Here is a 22,500-nt window from a genome sequence, read left to right as displayed (position 1 = left end):
CCACGTGTTGTTTGTCATATGCTGATAGTCTTATAAGTATAGCATAATGCCAGTACAACCAGTATCTTTGTTGCGGACCACCAAGGAACTCAATCGGATTGGGCTCATCCATGTTCTGACAGATGATGTTCAAGTGACAATTTGGTCGCGCCTGAATAACGTACTCGCCGTCCTGGGATCCAATTCCGGATGAACGAATTTCGGCACATGACTTTGGAATTCCTGAAAGAGCAAACCATAGGCCGTTACGCGATTCAGTTGTAAAGAGACAACAATGAACCTGTCGCTAAGAGTGTGCAACGCCACCATTGGGTTAATGTATCAATACAGGAGCACACAAAACTACTTCTGGAACTTCTGGAACAACATTTGTAGCGCTCAAAACATTGGCGGGCAAGATGATCCAATCTCAGATTTGTTTCGCTGTGAAAAGATCGGCATACGCAGCTACTTCCTCAGTAAGCCCAGTATCCCATAAGAAACAAAACCCTAAAACAAGCCCCCACCCCCCACCCCTCACCCTTAAAGGAAGCAAATGAACAACTAAATATTATCCATAATATTCAGAGGCACCTGGTTAGGCTCTCCCGCCCAAATCCTTATACGGTGCTTACGCATGCACAAGGAGGTAGTTGGAGGAAAGCCCATTAGCCCATCAATTGGCAAGTATAATCCCCACGGAAGGCCTTCTCACCGACGGAGCCATTTTTAACACGTTTTTAGATACATTACCCTGAAATAATGAACATTATTAAAAACTAGATCATTGGATAATGCATTTTTCGAGCTTTGATTGGCTTAACCATCATGGTATATGAGCTATTATACCATGCTCTATAAATATCTGTAACTGTACGCATCAGTTTTGTTGTTTTTACAAAACAAAATAGGGGAGATTATCCATGGGCGTTTTTAATAAAACAATTATTCCACTCGCGCTTTTTGTATATGAGGTGATTCTAGCCAACGAGGCGCCTCGTTGGCTATCTATCGTCTCATATCCAACGCGCGCTCGTGGGATAATTGTTAATTATATTAATGATATTTATATTGTCACCTTCTGGTAGAGGAATGAGTCCCCCTGTGTAACCTGGTGGTGTGGACAGCTGGTCGAAACCCGGCGGTTGTGTTGGACCATTCATGGTTTGTCCTGAGAGAAAGATACTGATTATCAATGTACTCAACCAGTTTTATTCGTTAAGCAGTTATTAGATAATTAATTTTCGCGGAGATTGCTAGGTAATAAAGTTTTTTGTGTCATAAAAACGTTTTATTTTATTCAAACCACAGGATAACCAAAGCCAAGTTTATAAATTAACTATTCTATTTTATAAAATAATTAGGATAGTACGCTAACTCTCATTGGTCAATAGCTGTGTTTAGATGAGAGTATGGAAACACGGCTGTGACATCACACGAATTTTGATTGGTTATGTATTGTCAGACGCGCGTTTTGATTGGCTGGTAGGAATATGAGTGTGTATCAAAAAAACCTGTTTCAGTTAAGAAGTAAGAAACCAGTTTTCCTTCATTGTCGAATTATCTTTGACAAATATTTCATAAGAGGAATGGAGGACTTTTTTCCGTGTTTCCACAGCTTCATCTAGACAGTTATGGAAACCCTCGACTGCGTCCCGGGTTTGCATAACTGTCTACTACTATTATTACTATCTTTCATGAACAAACAAAAACCTCTGTGAGGTCATCTCGTTCACTCATTAAAAAAAAAAACAAAACAAAAACATTTCAGTTGTTCTGGCATTGAACATGCTCCACAAACTCAACTAACCGGAAGTGGCTGGTGGCAACGCTGGAGCTACTGTTTCGTTTACCACGGGTGCAGCTGGTACAGTAACGGCTAAGGTTGGTTCTGTTACGGCTGCAGTTGGCGGCAAAGGTTGCGTAACGTTATATGTCTGCTGTGGTGGTGGCGCAACTTGTGCAGTGGTCTCATGTGGATACACAGGTGACAATGTGACGTTGGATATGACTGGTGAAAATAAAAGAGAAACTATGAATCTTGCAAAAATTGTTTTCTCTGTGATAGGACGCAGTTAATCTGAGAGCAACCTTAGCGGTACCATTGAAGCCTGAAAAACAATCAAGGATTGAACGCGACCAAGAGAATTTTAAGTTATTTTTCAATCGACTCCCGGGCTGTACAGATCCCAAGGGGAATAGGCAAGAGCCAATCAGATGGCAGGAATGTGTTCCCAAGTGGAACACATTCCGGCCATATGATTGGCTGCTGAATATTCCCCTTGGCATCTGTACACCCCGGGAGTCGCTATAAAAATAACTTGAGACATATTACCTATGGAAATGGGCATGTATCGGAGATGCCCTCTCTTCCCCTTTATTTCTCTTGACGGGACTGCAACCCATGACCGTACGCTTGAGCTGGCTGCACGCACTGGTCTGTCCCATAGCTATCAAGCCATTTCGGAGCTGGCCAATTGTCAGGGCGATTTCAACATTCCGATGTAGAATTGATGCTTTGCATCTGATGTCAAAGCGGCCATGTTGGTGTACAGAACAATGTAGTAAAATGTCTTTTGGAAATTTCACTCTATTATTATGCAAAACTTGTGGGGCCATTTTCTGTTGTTTGTACACCAAGATGGCCGTCTCATCACGTGGATGCAAAGCAAGAATAGTTTGAAACAATTTTTTATGCAAATGAATAGCATTTGGTAGAAACTTCAGAAGTTGTATTGAACTCTACAGAAAGGTCCTTGAACGGTATTCGTAATTGACCATCCTTGTGATGGCTCATCCTTCTATTGCGTCTTCTCGTTGTTCCACTAACATGAACAGTGTGTGTGAGCAGTCTAGCAGCTCTGAGAATTTACGAGACCCCGGGGGCCTATGGTCTGTCGTATTTATTCGAGAAATCTTCTGAAAGAATATAAACATCTTCAGAACAACAGCGGTAGCCTTTTCTATAAATGCGGTTAGAAAGATGAACTTATCAATGACACAAAAACGATTACTTTTCAGTAGAGTCGAATCCATGACACTCCCACCCTAGCCCTCGTGCTTCAATGGACAGAAAATGCTATATCACATAATTGTACTATAGTGTATGCCCGTGTCTGCGTAATTTTTCTATTTAAGACCTTCAATTGCTAGGTGTCTTTCATCTTTGATCATAATTGGGGTTTTGCTAATAACACTATAAATATAAATTGTGTTACAAGATGCCTGTGCGACGCTCTAACCAACTGAGCTATGAAGCCACTGATGTTGGGAGCTGGTCATCTGTTCCCGGGATGGATCATATATAAAACTGCGGATACGAAAACAATAGAGCTACGATCCTCGCAGTTATGAACGCAATTCCAACAACTGCGTAGAGAAGTTTGAAAATTTCAGGACTTCAACGGGGTTTGAACCGGTAACCTTGCGATGCCGGTGCGACGCTCTAACCAACTGAGCTTTGAAACCACTGTCGAAGTCCTGAATTGTTCAGGCTTCTCTACCACTTGTTGAAATTGCGTTCATAGCTGCGAGGATCATTGCTCATTTTTTCGAAGGAAAATATACTTTCCCGTGAAGACCCTCAATCTTCGAAAAAAAAAAAGTGTCATTGATCACTGTTGTTGTCGGTTAGTAAAATCTGATGACTACGTACCTGTTGAATTTGGATTAAAATAATTGTAAGATGTTGGTGTTGAAGTAGGAGAATAACCTGAAAACCAACAATATTGGCATGTTAACAATGGTAAAACACGAGTAGCCGAGATTGGGTGTATTGCAAGACGACTTCGGGAATCAAACTTGTATGTCGAAGACACAAAATGTAAACAGTGAAGTCAACAAGGATTTCCTTTTTAGACGTTCTTACAATGACGACAACGACAAGAAAGAGGTCACCACAGCTGTGCAAGCAAGTGCGTGCGCTTTAATTGTTTGGTACGTTTCTGTATTGTCTTTCTAACAACAGAGTTGTGAAATGACCTCGGCAAATTTTTGGTTTTGTAGAGAACGTGATTACGCAAGGATAGCTATTCTCGTTTACTCTGTTTATGCCAGTTTAATTCAACGGACACCTGGCATTTTGCATGCGAAACGAGTCACAATAATCAGAAAATCATAGAATGTTTCCATCTCCTCGAGTTTCGTCGTTCCTTAAGGTCACTATTAGCGAGCTCTGCATGACTCAGGACGGGATTGGTATTAACCACTAATTCTTTCAATTTTCTGAGGCAACTCATATGGCCCCAATTCGTAGACGTAAGGTTCGGAAAACGCAAAAAATGCTATTCTCAGCGTTGAGCAGACTATTAGCGGCGCCTTTGGACCAAAATAGTGTACAATCAGTTTACTCCACTAACCAGATAAACCCAAGTTACCTGCTTGTTGAACAGAGTCTCTGAATACAGGAATTCCACCAAGGAACCCCGCCAAAACCAATTGCTGGAGAGGAGCTAAAGTTGGGGTCTGTCCGGGGGGAAAATGAATCGTGAAGGAAGCCAGAACTTCTTGGTCGGGTGTCTCGCTGCAAAGCGATGTGAAAAGCCTCAAGATTTTAAAGTTTACGAAATTTGAAAACTGCAGATGAAAGATAATGCTTTTATGTCTCACCTCAGACCTGTGACCTCTGACGTGACACTGTAATTGTAGGGCACGTATGCAGCATTGATCTATATGTGGCAAAAAAAAAAAAAGAAAAGAAATAACAAGGAAATAAGACGACATCCTTCCAAAGGATCTTAATCGGTTCTTCAACCCTAACCCTAACCTCTAACCAATCAACCAACTCGTCAACCATCCCACCCATCAACCAATCAACCAACCAACTTATCAATCAACCAATCAACCAACCCACCAACCAACTAACCAACCCACTCACACACCAACCCACCAACCAATTTACTATCCCACCCACCAACCCACAACCCACCCACCCACCAACCAACCCACCAATCAACTTACCAACCAACCAACCCACCCACCAACCAAAAGCCCACCAATCGATCAATCAATCAATCAATCAATCAATCAATCAATCAATCAAGCAAGCAAGCAAGCAAGCAAGCAACGATAACGGGTTTTACACCTTACCGAAACTGTTTCGAGAGGGCTGTGTCGTTCGAAACGTTACGAAATTTAATCTCAATTCTACAAAACTAATGGGTAGACTTTCATTTACTGGACTAAAATGGCAGAAGAAAATAGAACCGTTGTTATTCCGATTAGGCCTTGCTAATTAGCTATTGTTATGTTAGCTTTATTCCTTTGTTTTATGGAGATTAATTAGTTGGGATCCGATATATGAAAGGCCAGCCAAAATAATGGAGGACGTTTTAACATCTGTCTCATCGACGGAACCGATAATAGTTTAAACTATTATCGGTTCCGTCGATGAGACAGTGAGTGAGCGAGTGAGTGAGTGAGTGAGTTGTAAATTAATTTCATGTGCTTTTAACGTATCCTTGTTAACCAATTCTCGTTATGAAAGCCTCAATAAGCCTCCATTTATTTGGTGACCAAGAAACTAGGATTAACAATCTGTCGACGCGATGAGTTTCAAATCGTACTCGAGATCGGAAGGTCACATTAGAGTCTGTCGATGATTTTACTGACTACATGAGAGAGTGCGTGTTTCAATCAATTGGTGGGTTTGTGCGGTCCGAGTCACTCATTTCAATTAGTTTTTGGGTTTCTACTTTGTGTACGTTACACTCTAAAGAAACAGTTTCTTGACAGGCACATCTTGACATGATAATCCTTTTCTTCAGTGTTGTCCCTTTCGTGCTACGTCACCTGTTTCGTTTACGAAGCAAGAAGGGGCTTTTCGCTGCTTGCAAGACTTTCATCTCGAACAGTCCATGAGTGAAAAAATATAACAGCTGTTAATAAGACCTACCGCTTGAGCAATATCATCCGCCAATATTTTGAAAGTTGTACTTGTTGTATTTCCCATGAAGTCATACCAAGTCTCGTTTAATTTCACTGTTCCATTCAGAGCTAAGACAAGTAAAAAAACCTCCAATGCGATTACATTTGAAGGTTTAAAATAATATTTTGTGTATGACTCTCTGACAAAGAGTATCAAATTGTCATAGATCAATCGAGTTTAAAAATAAGGAGAGCCAAATTATACGAAGGACGACGATTAATGTCCCACCAGGGTGTCTTCTGAAGTCTCTTCTGAACTCAGACTGAAAAATTACTGGGGGAAGGGGCCCCATAAGACATCGATGTCATTATTTCTGTCTGATCTAGAGCTATCACTGTAAATAATAAGACTGTCCAAAGAACTTTGAATGGTAACTGTTTAAGCCACATTCAAACTTATTATAACCAGAGTAGCAACAAACTGAGTAAAACTCATTATTCATGAAGTATTCACCACAGTATTCAAGTAACTCAGTGGAATACTCGTGTAAACATCGATACGGTTCTGATGTTACTTTATTTGAATCCTTTTGGTAAATTAAAGATTGGATTGACCATTCTTTAATTTAGACACAAAATGCTCATGGGCCATTTCCGAGTTGCTGTTTGTCTCGGTTTCGAAGTGAGTCTTGGTGCTCAACTATTGTAAGAGAAATGAGTTTGATTTGAATAAGAATACGCAACTCATTTTCATTTGAATGGTTGTGCACCAGGACTCGCTTTGAAACTGAGGCATGCAGCAACTCGGAAATGGACTATTAACTCCATACTTCTCCCCCTATATTGTATCTATCACTTGAATCTTAATTTCCATTAAAAAAGAAAATAAACTACGGTTTTCAAACTGCACGAACAAGGTATTTAATCGAATTTTTTTAATTCTTCTTACATTCACCGGGCTGAAGGTAATGAACCTCTGGTGAGGCAGCTGCAGTAACGTCCTGTGCGGCAGTGGGCTGCATGGCAGAAGCCTGTCGTACGGTTGGCGTGGTTGCAGGTGCAAGTACGGGTGGGTTAGCTGCTGCTGCTGTTGCATTAGATACAGGTGCAGCGGGAATAGCCGGAACAGAAAGGGAGGGAGCAGGGGTGTTCGAATCAGAGGCTGGTGGCATTGGACCATCTACAAAATCAAGTATTGTCAGGTTTAGCTTATCTTTTCTCAAAGCTCAATTATCTTTACAAACGAACTAAACATTGCAGACTTCAAGGAATGAGAGACTGGTGGAGTATCAAATTTTCGAGGCAAAAGGTATGTCATATGAAATGGAGATGAACTTCACTGATGAAATAAAATAAAATAAAATAAATGAAAATCTTCGAGCATTTGCTTCCCCAAATAAGATATTCCAGGGAGGTAAGACTGTTTGCTGTCAGTGTGTGGCTACAAGGTTTTCTATGAGACGATACGTTATGCATATAGTTCTCTATTATTGCAGTATTATAACCCGGGGCTTACAGTTTCTAACCTTCATCCGAGAAGATAGAAACGCCCTTTACTTCCAGATGCTGTTGCAAAAGTGGGAATTTCTTCTTTGTTATTTTAAGACCTTCAGTGTTAGTTCACCTGGGTTAAAGTCCATTGCTCATTCAACAAAAGCAAAATGGGTACATTATTTATGATCAATTTTTAAAAAGACATCGTTAAATCACAGCAAAACTCATATAGTTTCCGTTGCAGATAGCACACTTCTTTTCAGAAAAGACCCATTTTTATCATTTCCTCGTCCAAGTTTCGCTCAGGTGGCGCACTCAATTCCTAAAGTTGGAAACCTGCAACTTACGTTTTCTGGGCCAACGGTTAAGCTGTAAATGACATGGATTTAATTCTTATTTGACTTCACAAAATTCTTGATAAGGCAAAATTTATTTGGAAACACGTCTGCAAAGTAGTTTTGCGACGTAGGATCCAGACCTCTCAAAAGCTCAGCAAGGGATGACATGAGGGCTAACTTCGAGGCGGAAATTGTATATGTGAATTTTAAGACAGGAAAAAGTATCTTGGCAACTACAACTACTGAATTTTAGCTGCACTTGAACGACTTTTGTCAAATTCTTAGGACTTACTCAAATAGTCGCTGAATACAGGCAAATCTCCAATGTGACCACCGCTTATTAATTTTTTTAGTTGCTCCTCGGGGTCCGTGCCACCTTCTTTGAAACGGAGCACTACTCGCGCATGCGGGTTACCGTCAGGATCTTCGCTATGAAAGGGAAAAGGGATTGAAGGAGTAAGCCTTAAATAATGACGAACGTTGTTATGAGACATTTAAATAAAAGCCAATAATGAGAAAAGGAAGTACATTTCAAGCTTAACTAAGGGGATAACGACGCTGAGGTACTAGGGCGATATTCCAAAATAGAAATTCGCATTATTTATTGGTAACATTGAAGCAACTACAACCATGCAGCGCTGCGTACTTATAAAATATTCAAGTCCTGTGGCCTGTTTCTCAAAAGTTCCGAAAGTTTTCGGGCCTATTTCGGTTGCCACAATTCCCTTTATATCTTCGCAATGCCGAGGTTCCAAGCCATCAAACTTCGCAATCCTCTTACTTTTTCTTACGTTAAAAGCATGTTAAAGGATCAGCTTTTCAAAATAAGCAGATTGCAGTTTGACGACTGGCTTTTCGGGCCCGAAAAGTTCTCGGGATTTTCGAGAAACAGGCCCCTGGACAACACATATCCATTGAAAATGTGTGTGCATAGTTAATATATGGCTTTTCTAAAAGACAACCAATCGAAAGTTTCGAATAATTTATTCAAAACGTAGTCGTAAACCGAGGACAAAAGATTGTGCATGGTCAGTCTCGTCACGGTCAAGTTAACATGAAGCGCGCGTCACTGTTCTCGCCTTTGAACTTTCCAATCCATCTATATGAATGTGGTCTGTGGAATTTGATATCGTTACTACGCAAAACCTGTTTGACAAGCACCATCATATAGTTACAAACAAGAAATAAAACAGTAGGCTTATTAACTTACTTAAAACCGATAACCTTGACATCAATGAAGGATGGGTCTCCCGCAAAGAGTTTTCTCAACTGAAAATACAAGAAACGTACAAATTATATAATGTTCCTGACGATCATGTGCATTGTATAGCCTGTTTTAAGCATAACATGTGGAGTAAGATCTTTAGGGACCTGCAATTTTTACATCATTTTCATATTTGGTAATCGAGTTTTATATGATTATTTTTCGATTATTTAAATCGCATTTAAATCGCATTTAAATCGCATGTTTTTATTCATAATCTGATTGGTCGAGCCCATTTATCTACTTCCCGATATGTACACAAAATGTTCATCCTATTTCTTATTTTTATTTTTGTAAGATATAGTATTACTAATGAAGACCATTATCCGCTTCCGTTGCGGTTTCGTCAGGTGACATTGATTTTCAACTTACATAATCCTGTTCAACCTTCTCCGAAGGCTGTTCATGATAATACTTACCGTATTTTCAATGCTGGAACTCAAAGTCTTTGTCTGAGCGTTGTTCATATCGCTTAGGAAGGGGTGCCAGGGAAGATGAAGTTTCACGTCGTATGGAGAATCTTTTACTAAAAGATACCAAAATCATTATTATGCAGTGGCAAATAAAGATATCGAATTCCCGGATTCAATGTGATGGTTAAAACACAGTTTAATTTTGCTTTGACTAACTTTCCTCTTTGTCGCAAAAACGGTCGGAATAAAATTGGAAACATGACAGTAAAGCCAAGATCGTTTAATAGTCTTTTTATTACTTACTGAGGGTCCCAATATTTCCTGGATAACTCGGCCTTGTATTTTGATCCGACGTCGCAGTGGTCTTTTTACCTAGAAAAAACAAAGAAAATTCCATTGATCAGAGGAATAGAGGGATATACTGAGGATATCCACGATAAATTTGATACAAACGTTACTTTATACAGGAATGAATGCAGCATGCTGTGGCATGTTTTTCAGAAATCTGTATCACCTGGAAGCATCGGCTTCAGTTCATTTTTTTCGGCACTGCTGCAAGAATGCAACCTTTTGACATTTCTGTCAACTGAACCCACTCAAATTGCCCAGCTCCCGACCAGGCTTTTGTGGCTCGGTGGTAGAGCATTGGAGGCCCAGCCCGGGATTGGAGGTCAAAGGTTCGAAATCTTCGAAGATTTGCAACTTTTATTGGGAATGATAGCACACATTTTTCAGTTAGTGATTGCCCTTTGCACATCTTTAAGCAAGGTACCATGCATACTTTATAGCTTGACAATGGCTGATTTCTCCTGATTTCAGTAGTAGTATTTCATGGCCCGGCGTGGGCACTCTCTTATGCTATGATATCTCTCCAATACTGCATATGCTGTCATAAGCTTATGAAGCAAAATATATTCTACAGTAAGGCCACATTGACTTCTGCTCTTTCCTGCTCGATTCAATCAAGAAGAAACTAGGAACATCTAACATTCACCATCACGATAAGTTACGGCTTCCTGTTTTTCTCTTACTCGAAAGGTAGTACGAAACATCGTAAAACGGGTTGAAAAGACATATTCGCACATTTCTGTGCACTTATTCCACTCAGTGCGTATTCCAATCCAGTTCCTACCTCCTAACGCAACGAAATAATCGGGATAGACCATCAGTCCAGATATATGTCCACGCGACACTATTGCTCGGAGATGTCTGATTGGGTCCTGCTCTCCAGGAACGAACTGCAGCTCAATGTCTGCTAACACACTAGAATTCGGCGCTGGGGAATTTCTGCAATAGGTGAAAGGGAACAGACCAACTTAGTTGTAATATATAATTCTGCTTCTGGAGGGTGCACTCTCAACCAAGGTTTCAATGCTTACAATTTAACGTTTTAAACAGACATCGATTTGATTTTTTTCGACTTACTTTAATGTTATTACAGAAGAACTGAGGTAGTTAGTGTCCCCAATAAGTTCAGTGGTTATCTGAAAAAAAAAAGCACTTCGTCAAATTTGTAACCAAAATCAAGAATAATTCACATGGATTAGAACAAAGCGAATTGGCATGAGTGGTACAAAAAGACTCAAACAAAGAGAAATGAACTATAACGGTCCACCCAAATCAAAGCGAAAAAAATTAGATGATATTAAGAAATATGAAAGGAAATGTAGCAGTTAAGTCTTTTCCCGCGCACTTGAAATAGAAGACGCTACTCACCGCATCAACGATATTTCCGTCCATTAGTTTATACTGAGAACTCTTCGAGTCGGTCATTTGTTCAAGCCATTTTTTCCTCAGTTTTATTTCCACCTTCGTTGTCGTGGCTGTAAACAATGCAGAAAGTATTTCTTTGAACAGAGTCAAAGAGAAGAGTTGACAACTAGCAGTAGTCAATTAATCACATTTACTTACAATAAGTTAATTTTGCTTCAGATACCTTGCATATGGGTTTAGGTAACCGACAAAATAACAAAATTCGTCCAATGAATTAAAGTGACAACAATACATAGAAATGTAAGTGGTCAAGATAGTATTGAACTTATCATTCCCAGAAAGCTGTTATTTCGAACTTCAATAGAAAAACCGTTATCTTACATTTGAATGAAACAAAATTGCCAAAAAAGTGCTGCCAATTGATGCAACACTTACAATGATAGTTAAAACTTAAACGGTTTAAATTATTTTAATCTTGTAAACGATGTTTACTGATATCTTTCGACTCAATTCAGCCTTTGCAAAAATCATTCCCCAAAAGTTTCGTCTATCTTAAGCAAAATCCAGTGCTGCATTGTTCTTTTCGGGCGGATTCGGTTTTTACTTGGTTTGTCGGGTTTTAATGAAATCAGCATTTTTGGCTTTTGATTGAATAGCATGTGCAGACGAAAGGAAGTAAAGAAAATTATAAGTAGTCGCTCGTTTAGGAACCAGGATATAATTTCTTCAACTCACGTGGACCGTTCATGAGTTCCCTTCTTTTCCTCGTTAAAACGTTCCTCTTTACTATCATTTGATAAAGGCGCTTGACGGAGTCTTTGGGTTTCCCATCATCCTCTGTCGGCTTGGATCGACGGACGTGTACATGAGAATGAGTTCTCTGTTCGGTTCTTTTAGCTGTGAGAAATATGGAACGCTCTTTATCGACTAGCGAAATATACCTCATTAAATCACTTACGTTGCAATTACCTGTCAGTTCAGAGAGATAACGACAGATTGTTTGTTTGATTTTGTTTCTATGGCCATTTCAATTGTTTCGTTATTCTAGTTCTATTGACACTAAAAGTGAGCGAGGGTCTGCGAACCAATACTGCCAAGTTTGGAACTGTTTGATCGAAATATAAAAGGCTTCCAAAAATGACAGGAACCCATGACCCGGCTCCTACCACTTCCATACTGGGCCTTTGTCACCGCATTTTTACAGACAGATCTATTTTCAGACTACTTTTTCCGAAAAAAGCAATGCAAAGGCAGTTCCGGTTCGGTGACCCTGTGACGTCAGGTTAGTTTCTTGTAATTGGTCATCGGGCTCCTGTGGGAGTCTCTTTCGCGGGAAATTCAATCTAAAAATAAATCGGTCTTTGAAAACGCCGTGACACGAACACAATGGAGTTGTAAGCTCCGGATCATGGGTTCCTGAAAAGACACTATTTTCACCGTTTAAAATAGAGACGTTTTCACACGAGTTTATTAATTTTCGGAACCTGACTTCGGTAAATTTTCATCTAAACTTTATCAATCTTTACAACACTGCTAATTCTGATTCAATTTTAAGCGACAACAACTGTTTCTTTTGTAATTGAGTTTTTCCCAGCTCCCCACTAGTTTCTAAAGTGGTTAACATTAATAAGGGTCTTTATTAGACACTCTATAGCTAATAAAAAGTTTTACAACATGCGTTGTCTCGTTATGTTGATAACCGTAGTTTGTTTGTTATTTTTAATGTAACTCTTCAGCTACCCTGGAATTAACTTTGAGCATTTTCTCAGATCTAAGCTATCGACTCTATAAAACCAATAGGATCTCGAAACCAATCGTGAGTTTTGAGTAATAAATTGTTCTTAAAGGGGTAGTGTTGCATAAAAAATTAATACTCATGGGATTCAGAATGGTCACTCGTGGAAGGCAAATGATATTCAAGAGAACTCAGGGCCCGCGGAAAGGGAGGGGATGGGCCTTTTGCACCAACCTTTTTCCTACTTTCTTGTTTTCTCCTAAACCTCTCCCCCTCCCCCCCCCCTCCCCCCACCATCCCTCACACGTCGGTGATCTATGCCAAATTAAACCTAGCACCCCCACTTTCAAACGTACTCCACGGCCCCTGGAACTCGTCTAAAAATAGCTTGATCTGTGAAAATGCCGTTACTTAGACCTGGTGTTGGAGTTGTAGACTCTTGCTTATGGGCTCCTGGGTCATGCCATAATTTTTTACAGGGCAATTGGCGAACATTTTCTTTCAAGTGACCGTCAACTGCTCGATTGCATCACTAGGACACTGAAACCCAGGAACTAAATGCTTCCTTCGGGTTTTTCTCAGTGCTAATCCCCGTCTTATAGGTATCGTCATGGAAACGAGGTTGCCTACCCACAATGCAATACAAACTCGTCATTTCTGTGAACTTTGATACTCATGAAAAAACCGAGTGAAGCCATTGGCGGACGGTACTTCAATACTTAAGTTATAATCACTAAAACATCGTCGGTTAATATTGGAAAAGTAACCACCAGTTCATCAAGTATGCATTTTATGCATATTTGTGTCCCTTAGTTCAAGTTCAATGTACATTTAAAACTTGTCCCAAAGGGACAAGATGACGAATAAGTCAAATTGAAAGATTCCAAGAAAAAAATTTCCTTGATGAATAATTCGTCGAAAGAGCATATATATTCATCGATATTTGACTGACAAAAAGTCAATATGATACTCACTTGCCAAAGATTCCACCTTCCAGGTTAGGAAGACGAAAATCCCCAGGAGAAAAAGTCTCATTTGGCCTTGGGGTTAGCGCTCAGGCTGTGGACGAATAACATGAAATAAAATATAAAATAATAAAAAGAAACTAAAATTACTCTGATTATGTTTTGAAAATTAGAACATAAAACTCGCACCTTTCAACTTATTATTTTTGCCCTGTCGATTGAAAGTGTGATCATTTTTATTAGCTCTGACATTAGTTGTTGAGACAGGATGTGAAGAATTTGTAATATTTTTCATGTCAAGGAATTAAAAAATATGCTTTTTTGTCTTCACTTTGAAACGATCATCAATCTAATGACACAGTTATCGTGTTTTTTGCTGAAAGCTCAATCTGATAAATCGATGACATTATAAATGATGTTTCAAACTAAAGACCAAGAAAAAATGAAAGACTTCTACCCCGCTGGGATAACAGGTTTTCACCGGATTTTTAGGATCACGAAAAGTCAACTTAAGAGCTGAGAAAAACTTCACAATTCGAGAGATTCGAAACCTCCGAATTTGGTAATTAAATTTCTTCAGTGTTTTCATGAAGAAAAAACGCTTGACGAGATTTTTAAGTCTCGAATTCATCTCACCAAGTTCTACCCGTTATCACAAACTTTAACGTCTGCCAAAATAACATGACGCGGCTTTCAACTAAAGCGCTTTTCAAAACATTTTTAAACTATCCGTAAAAAGACCGTTGTGCATTAAGGGAACTAAAATAATCAAGGTAGACTTAAATTCTGACAACAAAACAGGCACTCACCTACGAGTGTTAAAATCTTGAATATGGTTTGGAAACACAAAAGAAATGGACAACCAAACACCACTAACAAGGATAGTGTCCCTCTCTTGCTGGCATTATTCGAGAAATGCAAGTGCCGCCTTCAAAACCCCATGTCAAACTTCACTTGTACAATTTCTAACAACTGCAATGTCGTTCCCCTAAAATCACGCCGCAAATTCGACGAAATGTTATTGACTTTTAAATGGAAAAGAGCAGGACCCAAGAGAACAAAACGCCAAGGTCGTAAACCAAAACCAGAGATGAATCTTATATCTTATTCATGGCCGCAAAACAATACCAATTTTATCGCTGGTCACGTGACGAAAAGTTCCCGCCACCAGTGAGCAGTGTTGTAACACCTGTTGCATTTTGCTCAAATCAATTAGCGTATCGATCTACCGGCAAAAAATAACCTTCGAATTCATTAATCTGTTATGCTGCGAAGATATATTCAGTGGAGTTCTTTTGTTGAAAACCCGTTTTGCGTGCCGAATGGGTTTGAAGATCAACTTATTGCTAATAGCTTTGTACATTTGAAGTTAAAGTACTGATTACGGTGAAGTCGTTCGTAATTCGAAGGAAGAATCTTTAGCCCTCTCCGTCCTCTTCTCTTCTAATACCCAGAAAATAAAATTCTAACTCTCAAAATTGCGGTTTGTTAACAAGTTGTTTAAAATAATAACCGACAATAAGCCAGTAATAGTAACGGATAAAAGTAATGGTTTAATTGTATCTCAACAATTTAAGCACAAAAACTATTTTGAGAATTCTTTGAGTTTGTGTCTTCTTCCTTTTAATGGTGCACCAAAGAAAGACTGGCATACGGGCATCCGGCAATGATTTCGGTATAAAAGTCTGTTCCGAAACACTAAGCTCCGCTCAAAGGACAGAGGCAATCCACTTTAATAATATGTAGGTGATAACTCAAAGGAAAAAAATGATTAAAAACCTAACGAAAAAAGCGAAAATAAACCCCGTGAGTGTTTAGAAAGAGTGTTTAAGTTAACTTAACTACGAAGACTTTCCTAGCCAGTGACCAATGAATGACCACACCGAATCCGCCAAGGCTTTGAAATTAAGTAAAATGTTACCAGCAACTTTCATGATCAAAATTGGACCCGTCAAACCGCGAAACAAAAAATCTATGTTTTGCATGAAAGAATCATCTAGTTCTTTTGGCACCGAACGCTAGACAAATCAGGTTCCCAAAGTCGAAGCGTGAGTTAAGTTATTCTAACATTTTCTCTATTGGGCGGAAGGACTGATGCTGTGAAGAGAGCAGTCGCCTAGAAATAACACATCTTTCGGCTACAGTGACTGCAGTAAGAAACGAATCACTGGACTGGAATTTGCAGTTCAGAGTCTGAAAGTTAATGAAGGGCACGATAGACCTTCATGCTGCTTGTTCCAATTTCGCCTTCGCCAGCTTCGCTTCTAGACGATAAGAGAGCATCTAGGAAAAAGCACTTAGGGGAACATACAGGAATGCACATTCAAGCTATGGACAGTTACTATCTATGGCCGGGCTATCTTCTCTACATAACAGGCGACTACAGGCATTGCCATTGTCAAGTATAAAGTTAAAAGCAACATGAGTCCTACTGTACATTTCAACATCAGCACACTTTTTGAACAGCCTGTGATCAAGGAAAGAAATCACCAAATCACAACTCCATGAAACGTAGACTCAACACAGTCTCCTTCGGGTACATGGGCCCAAAGGGAAGGAACTAGATCTTTTCAGAGTAACGCGAAAGAACCTTTCTTATTGTCCTCTTTGAAATATGACATTAGAAAAGTGGATCGTAATATGTTTTTATACTTTAGAAGACAATAAGTGCTTAATCTGTCTTTGTACAGGACTGTAAGTAGCTTTCCAAATTTCTTATTTGTAAATATTACGTATGGTTGTTCTCTGAATTTCTTATTTTTAAACACCTTTTTTCACTATTTTGACTTGTTTAGGTGTCCCCATTTAGAGGTTCTTTACTGCTATGACAGTTTTTACTTAAATAAGCGTATGGACTGATTGAAATAGACGAAATTACGCATGCCTTAAAATCGAATATATTTCTGAATATTCATCGCATTTTGACATTTCACTCATTTTTTTCAGTTCGAGTTCACAGAGATTTACGTTTGGGTCTTCATAGAAGCCACTTTGATCGTGAATAAAAATTCAACAATGCAACTTTTTACATTGGACGTTCTCCAGTGTTTAAAGAACTGTCTCTCTTTCCGCAACAATAACATCGCTGCCTTTTTTCAGTAAGATTTGTTTGTCACATTCCTTTCTGTTGGGCCGTTTTGTAAGCTTCATAAATAATATAATTGAAGCACCTAGAACGAGTATTCCACCTGAGGCATAAAAAGCGACGGTATACGAAGCAAGCTTATCTGCGATTAGACCTGTGAAAGAAAAACACACAGCATCATCATCATCATCATCAAGATGCAACTTCGTTATCGGGACCTCTCTGTCACGGAGGTCAAGAGTACGACGGTGCGTTGTAATCCCCATTAGGGAGCTTGAAGCACGCCACGTTTTTTAGATGCGGACGGTAACCGGAAGATAACATTTTGCAGGCATGGACAATAGTGTCTCCTAGATTTTTAAACTAATCATCTGTAATGGAGAAAAGATACTTACTAATATAAATGTGGTTGCGAGACGACAAGATAAAAGGGAAACAGCTCACTTTCAGTTGCCGTCTGCGTCTCAAAAACGTCGCTTGGTTAAGCTCCCTATTAAGTATAATCATCAGGCCATCGTTGTCATGGTGATCGTTCTCGTAATCCTCGGGTTAATACTCATGATTATCGCTCGACAGCGTCTTCGTTATCACTATGGTTACCATCTCCTTCAGATCGTTTAAGTATTAGACCAAACTATTCTTCCATAAATAAAACAATAGTCTTGCACAGATATTTTTTGCACCAATAAACCCTTTCGGCAGCGCTTTACGTTAAGGTGGCTTACTACAGTTTTTAGAAGAAAAAGATCAAGATTTTGAAATCTGTAGAATTAAATTAAAGCAACGGGATGTGTCTTCTGAAGTGTTAGTCACTGCAAATGATGTAAAATGTAATTTGACCTAACACATAAATGCAAATCAGGGGAAAATGCTAAATATAGTGACCGAGCTCCTGGAGGGGGGACTGGTAACTGGACATTTCAAAGGCTTTTTTCTCAAAAACTAGTCGTACGGCCCAACCTTAAAATTTCAGGATTTCCTTAGCGAGAAAAAATAATCAGGTGTCGAAATAAATAGTTAAATCAGTCAGACAGGTTTTTCGCAAATGGCAAAAACGTTGATTTTCGTCTATTTTGATAACTTTGCATATGGCCGAGGCCTCTGAAATTTGAATTGACCAATCAGCATTCACTCGTTCTTTGTCGAACTTAACCCAGAAATCTCTAGCTAAGTATTAGAATAGGTAAAAAAAATTAATATTGCCTTTATATTTGTTCAAATTGGGAAAAAAAATAAGAAAAAATACCCATGATCAGTTCGTTTCGAGTGGCATTTCTTGCAGCTAAACAAACTACGTCATTTAGGCACAAATGAAACGTACCACTTACGGAGGACAGTCTAGTTTTGACTGCCGCGTGTACTGCGGGTGCAACCGCCGTATGCAGGGAATAAATGAAAAACTATTTGATAGATCTTTTTTAAAAATGTTGACGGTTTCGTCTTCAAATTGCTTACTAATTCCTAAGATTTTGATCCTAGTCGTACTGCTAGGTTTTGAGAAAAGGCCTTTGAAATGTCTACGTTCGGAAAAATTAAATTTTACTTCAATTGCAATGACTAACACTTCAGAAGAGACATCCTTTTGCTTTAACTTTCACAAATTTCAAAATCTTGGTCTCTCTTCTCTCGGAAAACTGTAGTAAGCCACCTCAAGTCACAATATTCTAGTCTCCGTGCGGATTGGTTCCTTAAAACGACCGATGAGGAAAATCAAAAACAAGCAAACAAACAAACAAACAAACAAACAAACAGAAAACAACTAAAAACAAAAAGAAATCATTTTGGTGAGTCTCACCTGCAAGTGGAGGTCCAATCCCCAAACCGAGACCAGTGGAAAACATAAGGTATCCCCAAGCTTGATTAACTTTGTCTTTTCCCACACATAGCAAGACTAGCAGAGACTGCTGACCAAGGACACCGCCGTCCATCAGTCCAAAGACGACAAATATTGCTACCATAGAGCTGAGTGTTCTTGCAAATGGTATGAAGGTGACACTTACTCCGATTACGATGAGAGAGATTTGATAGAGGCAAAAACGATTTACAAATCTGAGATCACCCACTTTGCAGAAAAAATAGCGGCTAACAAATGAAGCTAAGGCAAAGTATGTGTAAAGCATGAACGACTTTTCTTCGGGAATCTGGAGCTCTTGTTTGCAGTATTTTACCTTCAAAGAGAAAGTGCGAAGGAATAGTAATGACTATATTACGCAATACTGATCCGTTCTCTATCGTATCCCTGAATTCTTAAAAACAGTTTATTTCAAACTAACCCAAGAGTAGTATACAAAATTTGGTTTTATCAACGGAGTTCATAATGTAAATTGGCCACCGCACAGAGATTCTAAAAGCTGACGTTTCGAGCGTTAGCACTTCGTCTGAGCGAATAGTTTCTTCAGAAACTACCTCCTTCATTCTTTAACCCAAGGGTAGGCTTAGGCGACAACTTTTGGCAACTTTTACCGCTTTGAGCATATTGAGCAACTTTTGATGTTTTTTTGCAACTTTGTTTTTATAATTGAATAACTTTTAGCAAAAAAATGGCCAGAAAGTTGTTTGAACGCCTGGCTAATTAAAGTTTTAGTAAAGCAAGCGAAGCAGAATGCTCTCATAGCCCCTTTTACCACATCCGTGAGAGTGGGTTTCCTGTGGTTTTAGGCCACTTTTTTTAAGCAACGTTTTAGATATATGAGCAACTTTGGAGCAACTTTTAAATAAATTTAGGCAACTTTTGAAGAAGTTTGAAGCAACTTGTGGCTAAGCCTACCCAAAAGATGTTGCTAAAAAAATGCACAACAACAGAAGCCAATCATTGTTTTCTCCCAAATACAGTTGTTTTACCAGGAAGGATTTCTCCGGCAATTAGGGTGTTCAACAAAACCTGATGAAAATCTTAATACTCTTTCCAAACTACTTTTTTATCTCCGTTTTTTCAGAGCAGGGAGATGTACACTGTAGTTATCTCTCAGTCGGTTTTCCTACAGAACGCCTCTATACAATACACGTTTTCTTCTCAAAAGAGCGCAAGCAGCGTGCGAGCAAGCTCTCCACTAGGGTTTCGCACGACATATTCTATCGGGCGTCAAGCGAGCCGCGAGAGGATTGGGGCAGGGGGCGAGAGAAGGAGAATTCGTCCGCAAGGAACAAAGATGAACTTACAATATGCAGTACAGGAACATAATAGCTAACGAAAGCAATAGTGGTTGAAACCAAAAACACCAAGAACGTTGGATTCTTCAACACTGATTCGTTTTTCGCTGGTTTCTCTTTCTTTTCCATTGAAAATTCTTCATCATTCCTTGTGTGTGGCTCCTCGACGGGAACATATAGAAGTGATAACAAACCGCAAATGAAATACATGATGGCGAACCCGCGGACAGCTCCTTGCCAACCAAACGTATTCAAGATGGCTTGAGTTATCTGCGTGGTCGCAAACATTGCTATAGAAGAAGCGGATGCAACCAAACCCACTGCCATAGAACGCAATCTTACAAAGTGTTGAAGTACGACCAAAATGGCTGAATTAAATATGGCAAATTGTCCGAAGCCTGAAAACAGCCCGTAGGTCAGATACATTATCCAGAGTTTTGGAGCGAAGGATGCAATGGAGAAGCCAAGTACACCAAACAGAGAACCCACTATGGCGGTAGAACGGTGTCCGAATCGATCTACTAGGATGACGCTTAGAGGCGAAAGCGCATGCCCACAAGCAAGGTTCAAGGAGCCAATCCATGCTGAAAATGGAAAGTAAAACATCAGTAGCAAGGAAAGAGGGTTTTCTATCTTGTGAAAACATAACCCATGGTGGAGTTTCTCTTTCCTAATCAAAAATCATCCTTAATTATTTATGCCAAAGAAATAAGTTATCAGTAGCGTCATTATCGTCATATAACTATTCTTTTAATTTCCATTCCCTCCCTGCTAGTGGGCAACGTGTTTAGTTGATAATTATTCTATGAGAGCGTGTTAGATATAAGATGTTCAATGGTGAATAGTAGATTAAGCGACGCTATAGAAGCGCCGACCTCAAAAACAATTACGAACGTTAGGATACTCCTTTCTTCCCGCCAGAGTATTTTCCAGCTTAGTAACAATTAACGCGATGATAAGCTACTTGAGCTCATAAACGAAATTAAGTGATCGTAATTGAGAATCAAAAAACCTCAATAGACAGCTTATGTTCGAACGACGTTTAAATTTGTATGCTCAAAAAGTGCAAAGGTGATTAGAACTTTGGATGACAGGTTCAATATTTAGTAGTGGATAGAGAAATGGTGGAACGATTTTTCTAAAGACAACGGCAGCAACAGAAATTGTCTCAGTCTTACAGACATCTGAAAAATTCCAGGTGGCCCAATGCCCAATACCCTATCAACTGAGCTATGAAGGCACAAAAAGACGAAAGGCGGAGAGAAATAATCCTCGCAAATTACCAGGAAAATTAGAGCGACTGTCTCGTATACACACGAATGACATGCTGTGTCTTAGGTTGGCATTTCCCGCCAGTGCCAGTTTGAAACAGTAAACATCTTCGCCTTGGCTCGCTTTTATGTTCCATAATCTTCTCGAGCTTCGATATGGTGTTTCTGCTTCAGTATTATACTGAATGGGAAAATCTTAAAGGAGCCAATGCCCTCACAATAGATTTTCTTCTTCTTTGAAAAACCAAGATAAGGTTGAATAGAGCAAGGTTAACTCCAAAAAAGTTACCATATTTTCTCGTAACATCGGGTAAAGCATGTTTTCATCCGCCATGTTTGATTTCGGAAGTCAAAGCCTAAGTAGAAATCAGGTGGTGCGGATGACCTCATCATTTTCATTTCGATGCGTCTTCGATTGTCCACTCAAATGCTGATTTGTGGGCGTTTTCATTTGTATCCACTTTCGAGAGCATTTTAAAATCGTTGCATTTTCGATGAAAACGCTCAGCGTTTTAGTGTGAAGAGAAGACCTAAACGTCTCAAAATGTACGTGTTTTCATTTGAAAACGCATACATTTCTGGACGTTTTCAAATGAAAACGCATAAGTGTGGACACTAAGGACCTTAGAAAGATTATGCAAGATGTGCTTTGGCTGTCAACTTGTTAGCAGTCCAGTCCATCCAGAGCCAATCAAGTAGAGTCCTTTGTCCAGAGGCAGGTGACAATACCTGGCCCTTGATTTCGAAGGACCTCTGTCCTTTGGTGACTCCGTCAGTGTGGGTGGGGGTTCATCACTTCAATTGATGAAACGCGTTCGACTACATCGGAGTGGATCACAGAGTCTTAGAAGAGAATCGTCACAATGCGTGGTTTATCGTTGTCTGTGGCCATAGACAAGGGATCTCAGTGTGTGCACCGTGAATTAGAGAAGTATTTAGAAGATTGTGGCATAGATCACAGGAAGACAACGCATTTATGATCCGGGCCGAGGAAATGGTGGGGTGGAGAGCGGACAAAACAGGTCTCTTCTAAAAGAATGACAGTCGGAGACCATAAAGTCCCAAATACCTAGTAGAATACAAACCACTTACGAGGAATGCCACCATAGATAATGTGATTCGAAACTGAACTTCTATTTGTTCAGTAGACAAGACGTACTTAGCTGCCTGAGCGTGGAGACGGGAACAGAGCTGGAGAAGTGCGATGCAGAGAAAAGGAAATAAAAGT

At 39.5% G+C, this 22,500-nt stretch overlaps 2 protein-coding genes across 4 annotated transcripts in view; both read right to left on the bottom strand.

Moving 5' to 3' along the window:
• Positions 1 to 14,858, bottom strand: part of LOC138016799 (uncharacterized) — a 26,517-nt gene extending 11,659 nt beyond the window's left edge. Inside the window, exons 1-18 of one of the 2 annotated variants that reach the window (XM_068863979.1) lie at positions 14,576 to 14,858; positions 13,776 to 13,860; positions 11,802 to 11,963; positions 11,070 to 11,176; positions 10,779 to 10,837; positions 10,486 to 10,640; positions 9,657 to 9,725; positions 9,360 to 9,466; positions 8,887 to 8,945; positions 7,969 to 8,105; positions 6,794 to 7,024; positions 5,873 to 5,973; positions 4,588 to 4,646; positions 4,356 to 4,501; positions 3,635 to 3,691; positions 1,790 to 1,990; positions 1,058 to 1,150; positions 1 to 222 (exon numbers count right to left, since the gene is read on the bottom strand). The exon at positions 1 to 222 is cut by the window's left edge and continues 27 nt beyond it. In XM_068863979.1, coding sequence (XP_068720080.1) covers positions 1 to 222; positions 1,058 to 1,150; positions 1,790 to 1,990; positions 3,635 to 3,691; positions 4,356 to 4,501; positions 4,588 to 4,646; positions 5,873 to 5,973; positions 6,794 to 7,024; positions 7,969 to 8,105; positions 8,887 to 8,945; positions 9,360 to 9,466; positions 9,657 to 9,725; positions 10,486 to 10,640; positions 10,779 to 10,837; positions 11,070 to 11,176; positions 11,802 to 11,963; positions 13,776 to 13,836 — 2,026 coding nt within the window. In that variant the 5' untranslated portion in view covers positions 13,837 to 13,860; positions 14,576 to 14,858. The remainder of the gene's footprint in view (positions 223 to 1,057; positions 1,151 to 1,789; positions 1,991 to 3,634; positions 3,692 to 4,355; positions 4,502 to 4,587; positions 4,647 to 5,872; positions 5,974 to 6,793; positions 7,025 to 7,968; positions 8,106 to 8,886; positions 8,946 to 9,359; positions 9,467 to 9,656; positions 9,726 to 10,485; positions 10,641 to 10,778; positions 10,838 to 11,069; positions 11,177 to 11,801; positions 11,964 to 13,775; positions 13,861 to 14,575) is intronic. The other variant, XM_068863980.1, reaches the window with a different exon arrangement.
• Positions 14,859 to 16,666: 1,808 nt separating this feature from the next.
• LOC138016800 (monocarboxylate transporter 10-like) overlaps positions 16,667 to 22,500 on the bottom strand; it is a 13,487-nt gene continuing 7,653 nt past the window's right edge. For both annotated transcript variants that reach the window (XM_068863981.1, XM_068863982.1), the window contains exons 3-5: positions 20,011 to 20,585; positions 18,647 to 19,019; positions 16,667 to 17,005 (exon numbers count right to left, since the gene is read on the bottom strand). In XM_068863981.1, the coding sequence (XP_068720082.1) occupies positions 16,815 to 17,005; positions 18,647 to 19,019; positions 20,011 to 20,585 (1,139 nt within the window). In that variant the 3' untranslated portion in view covers positions 16,667 to 16,814. The remainder of the gene's footprint in view (positions 17,006 to 18,646; positions 19,020 to 20,010; positions 20,586 to 22,500) is intronic.

Source organism: Montipora capricornis, chromosome 9 (genome assembly GCF_036669925.1).
Source record: "Montipora capricornis isolate CH-2021 chromosome 9, ASM3666992v2, whole genome shotgun sequence".
NCBI classification, from domain to species: Eukaryota; Metazoa; Cnidaria; class Anthozoa; order Scleractinia; family Acroporidae; genus Montipora; species Montipora capricornis.
The sequence above is the reverse complement of the archived record's forward strand: the minus strand, read 5'-3'. Positions and strand labels throughout refer to the sequence as shown.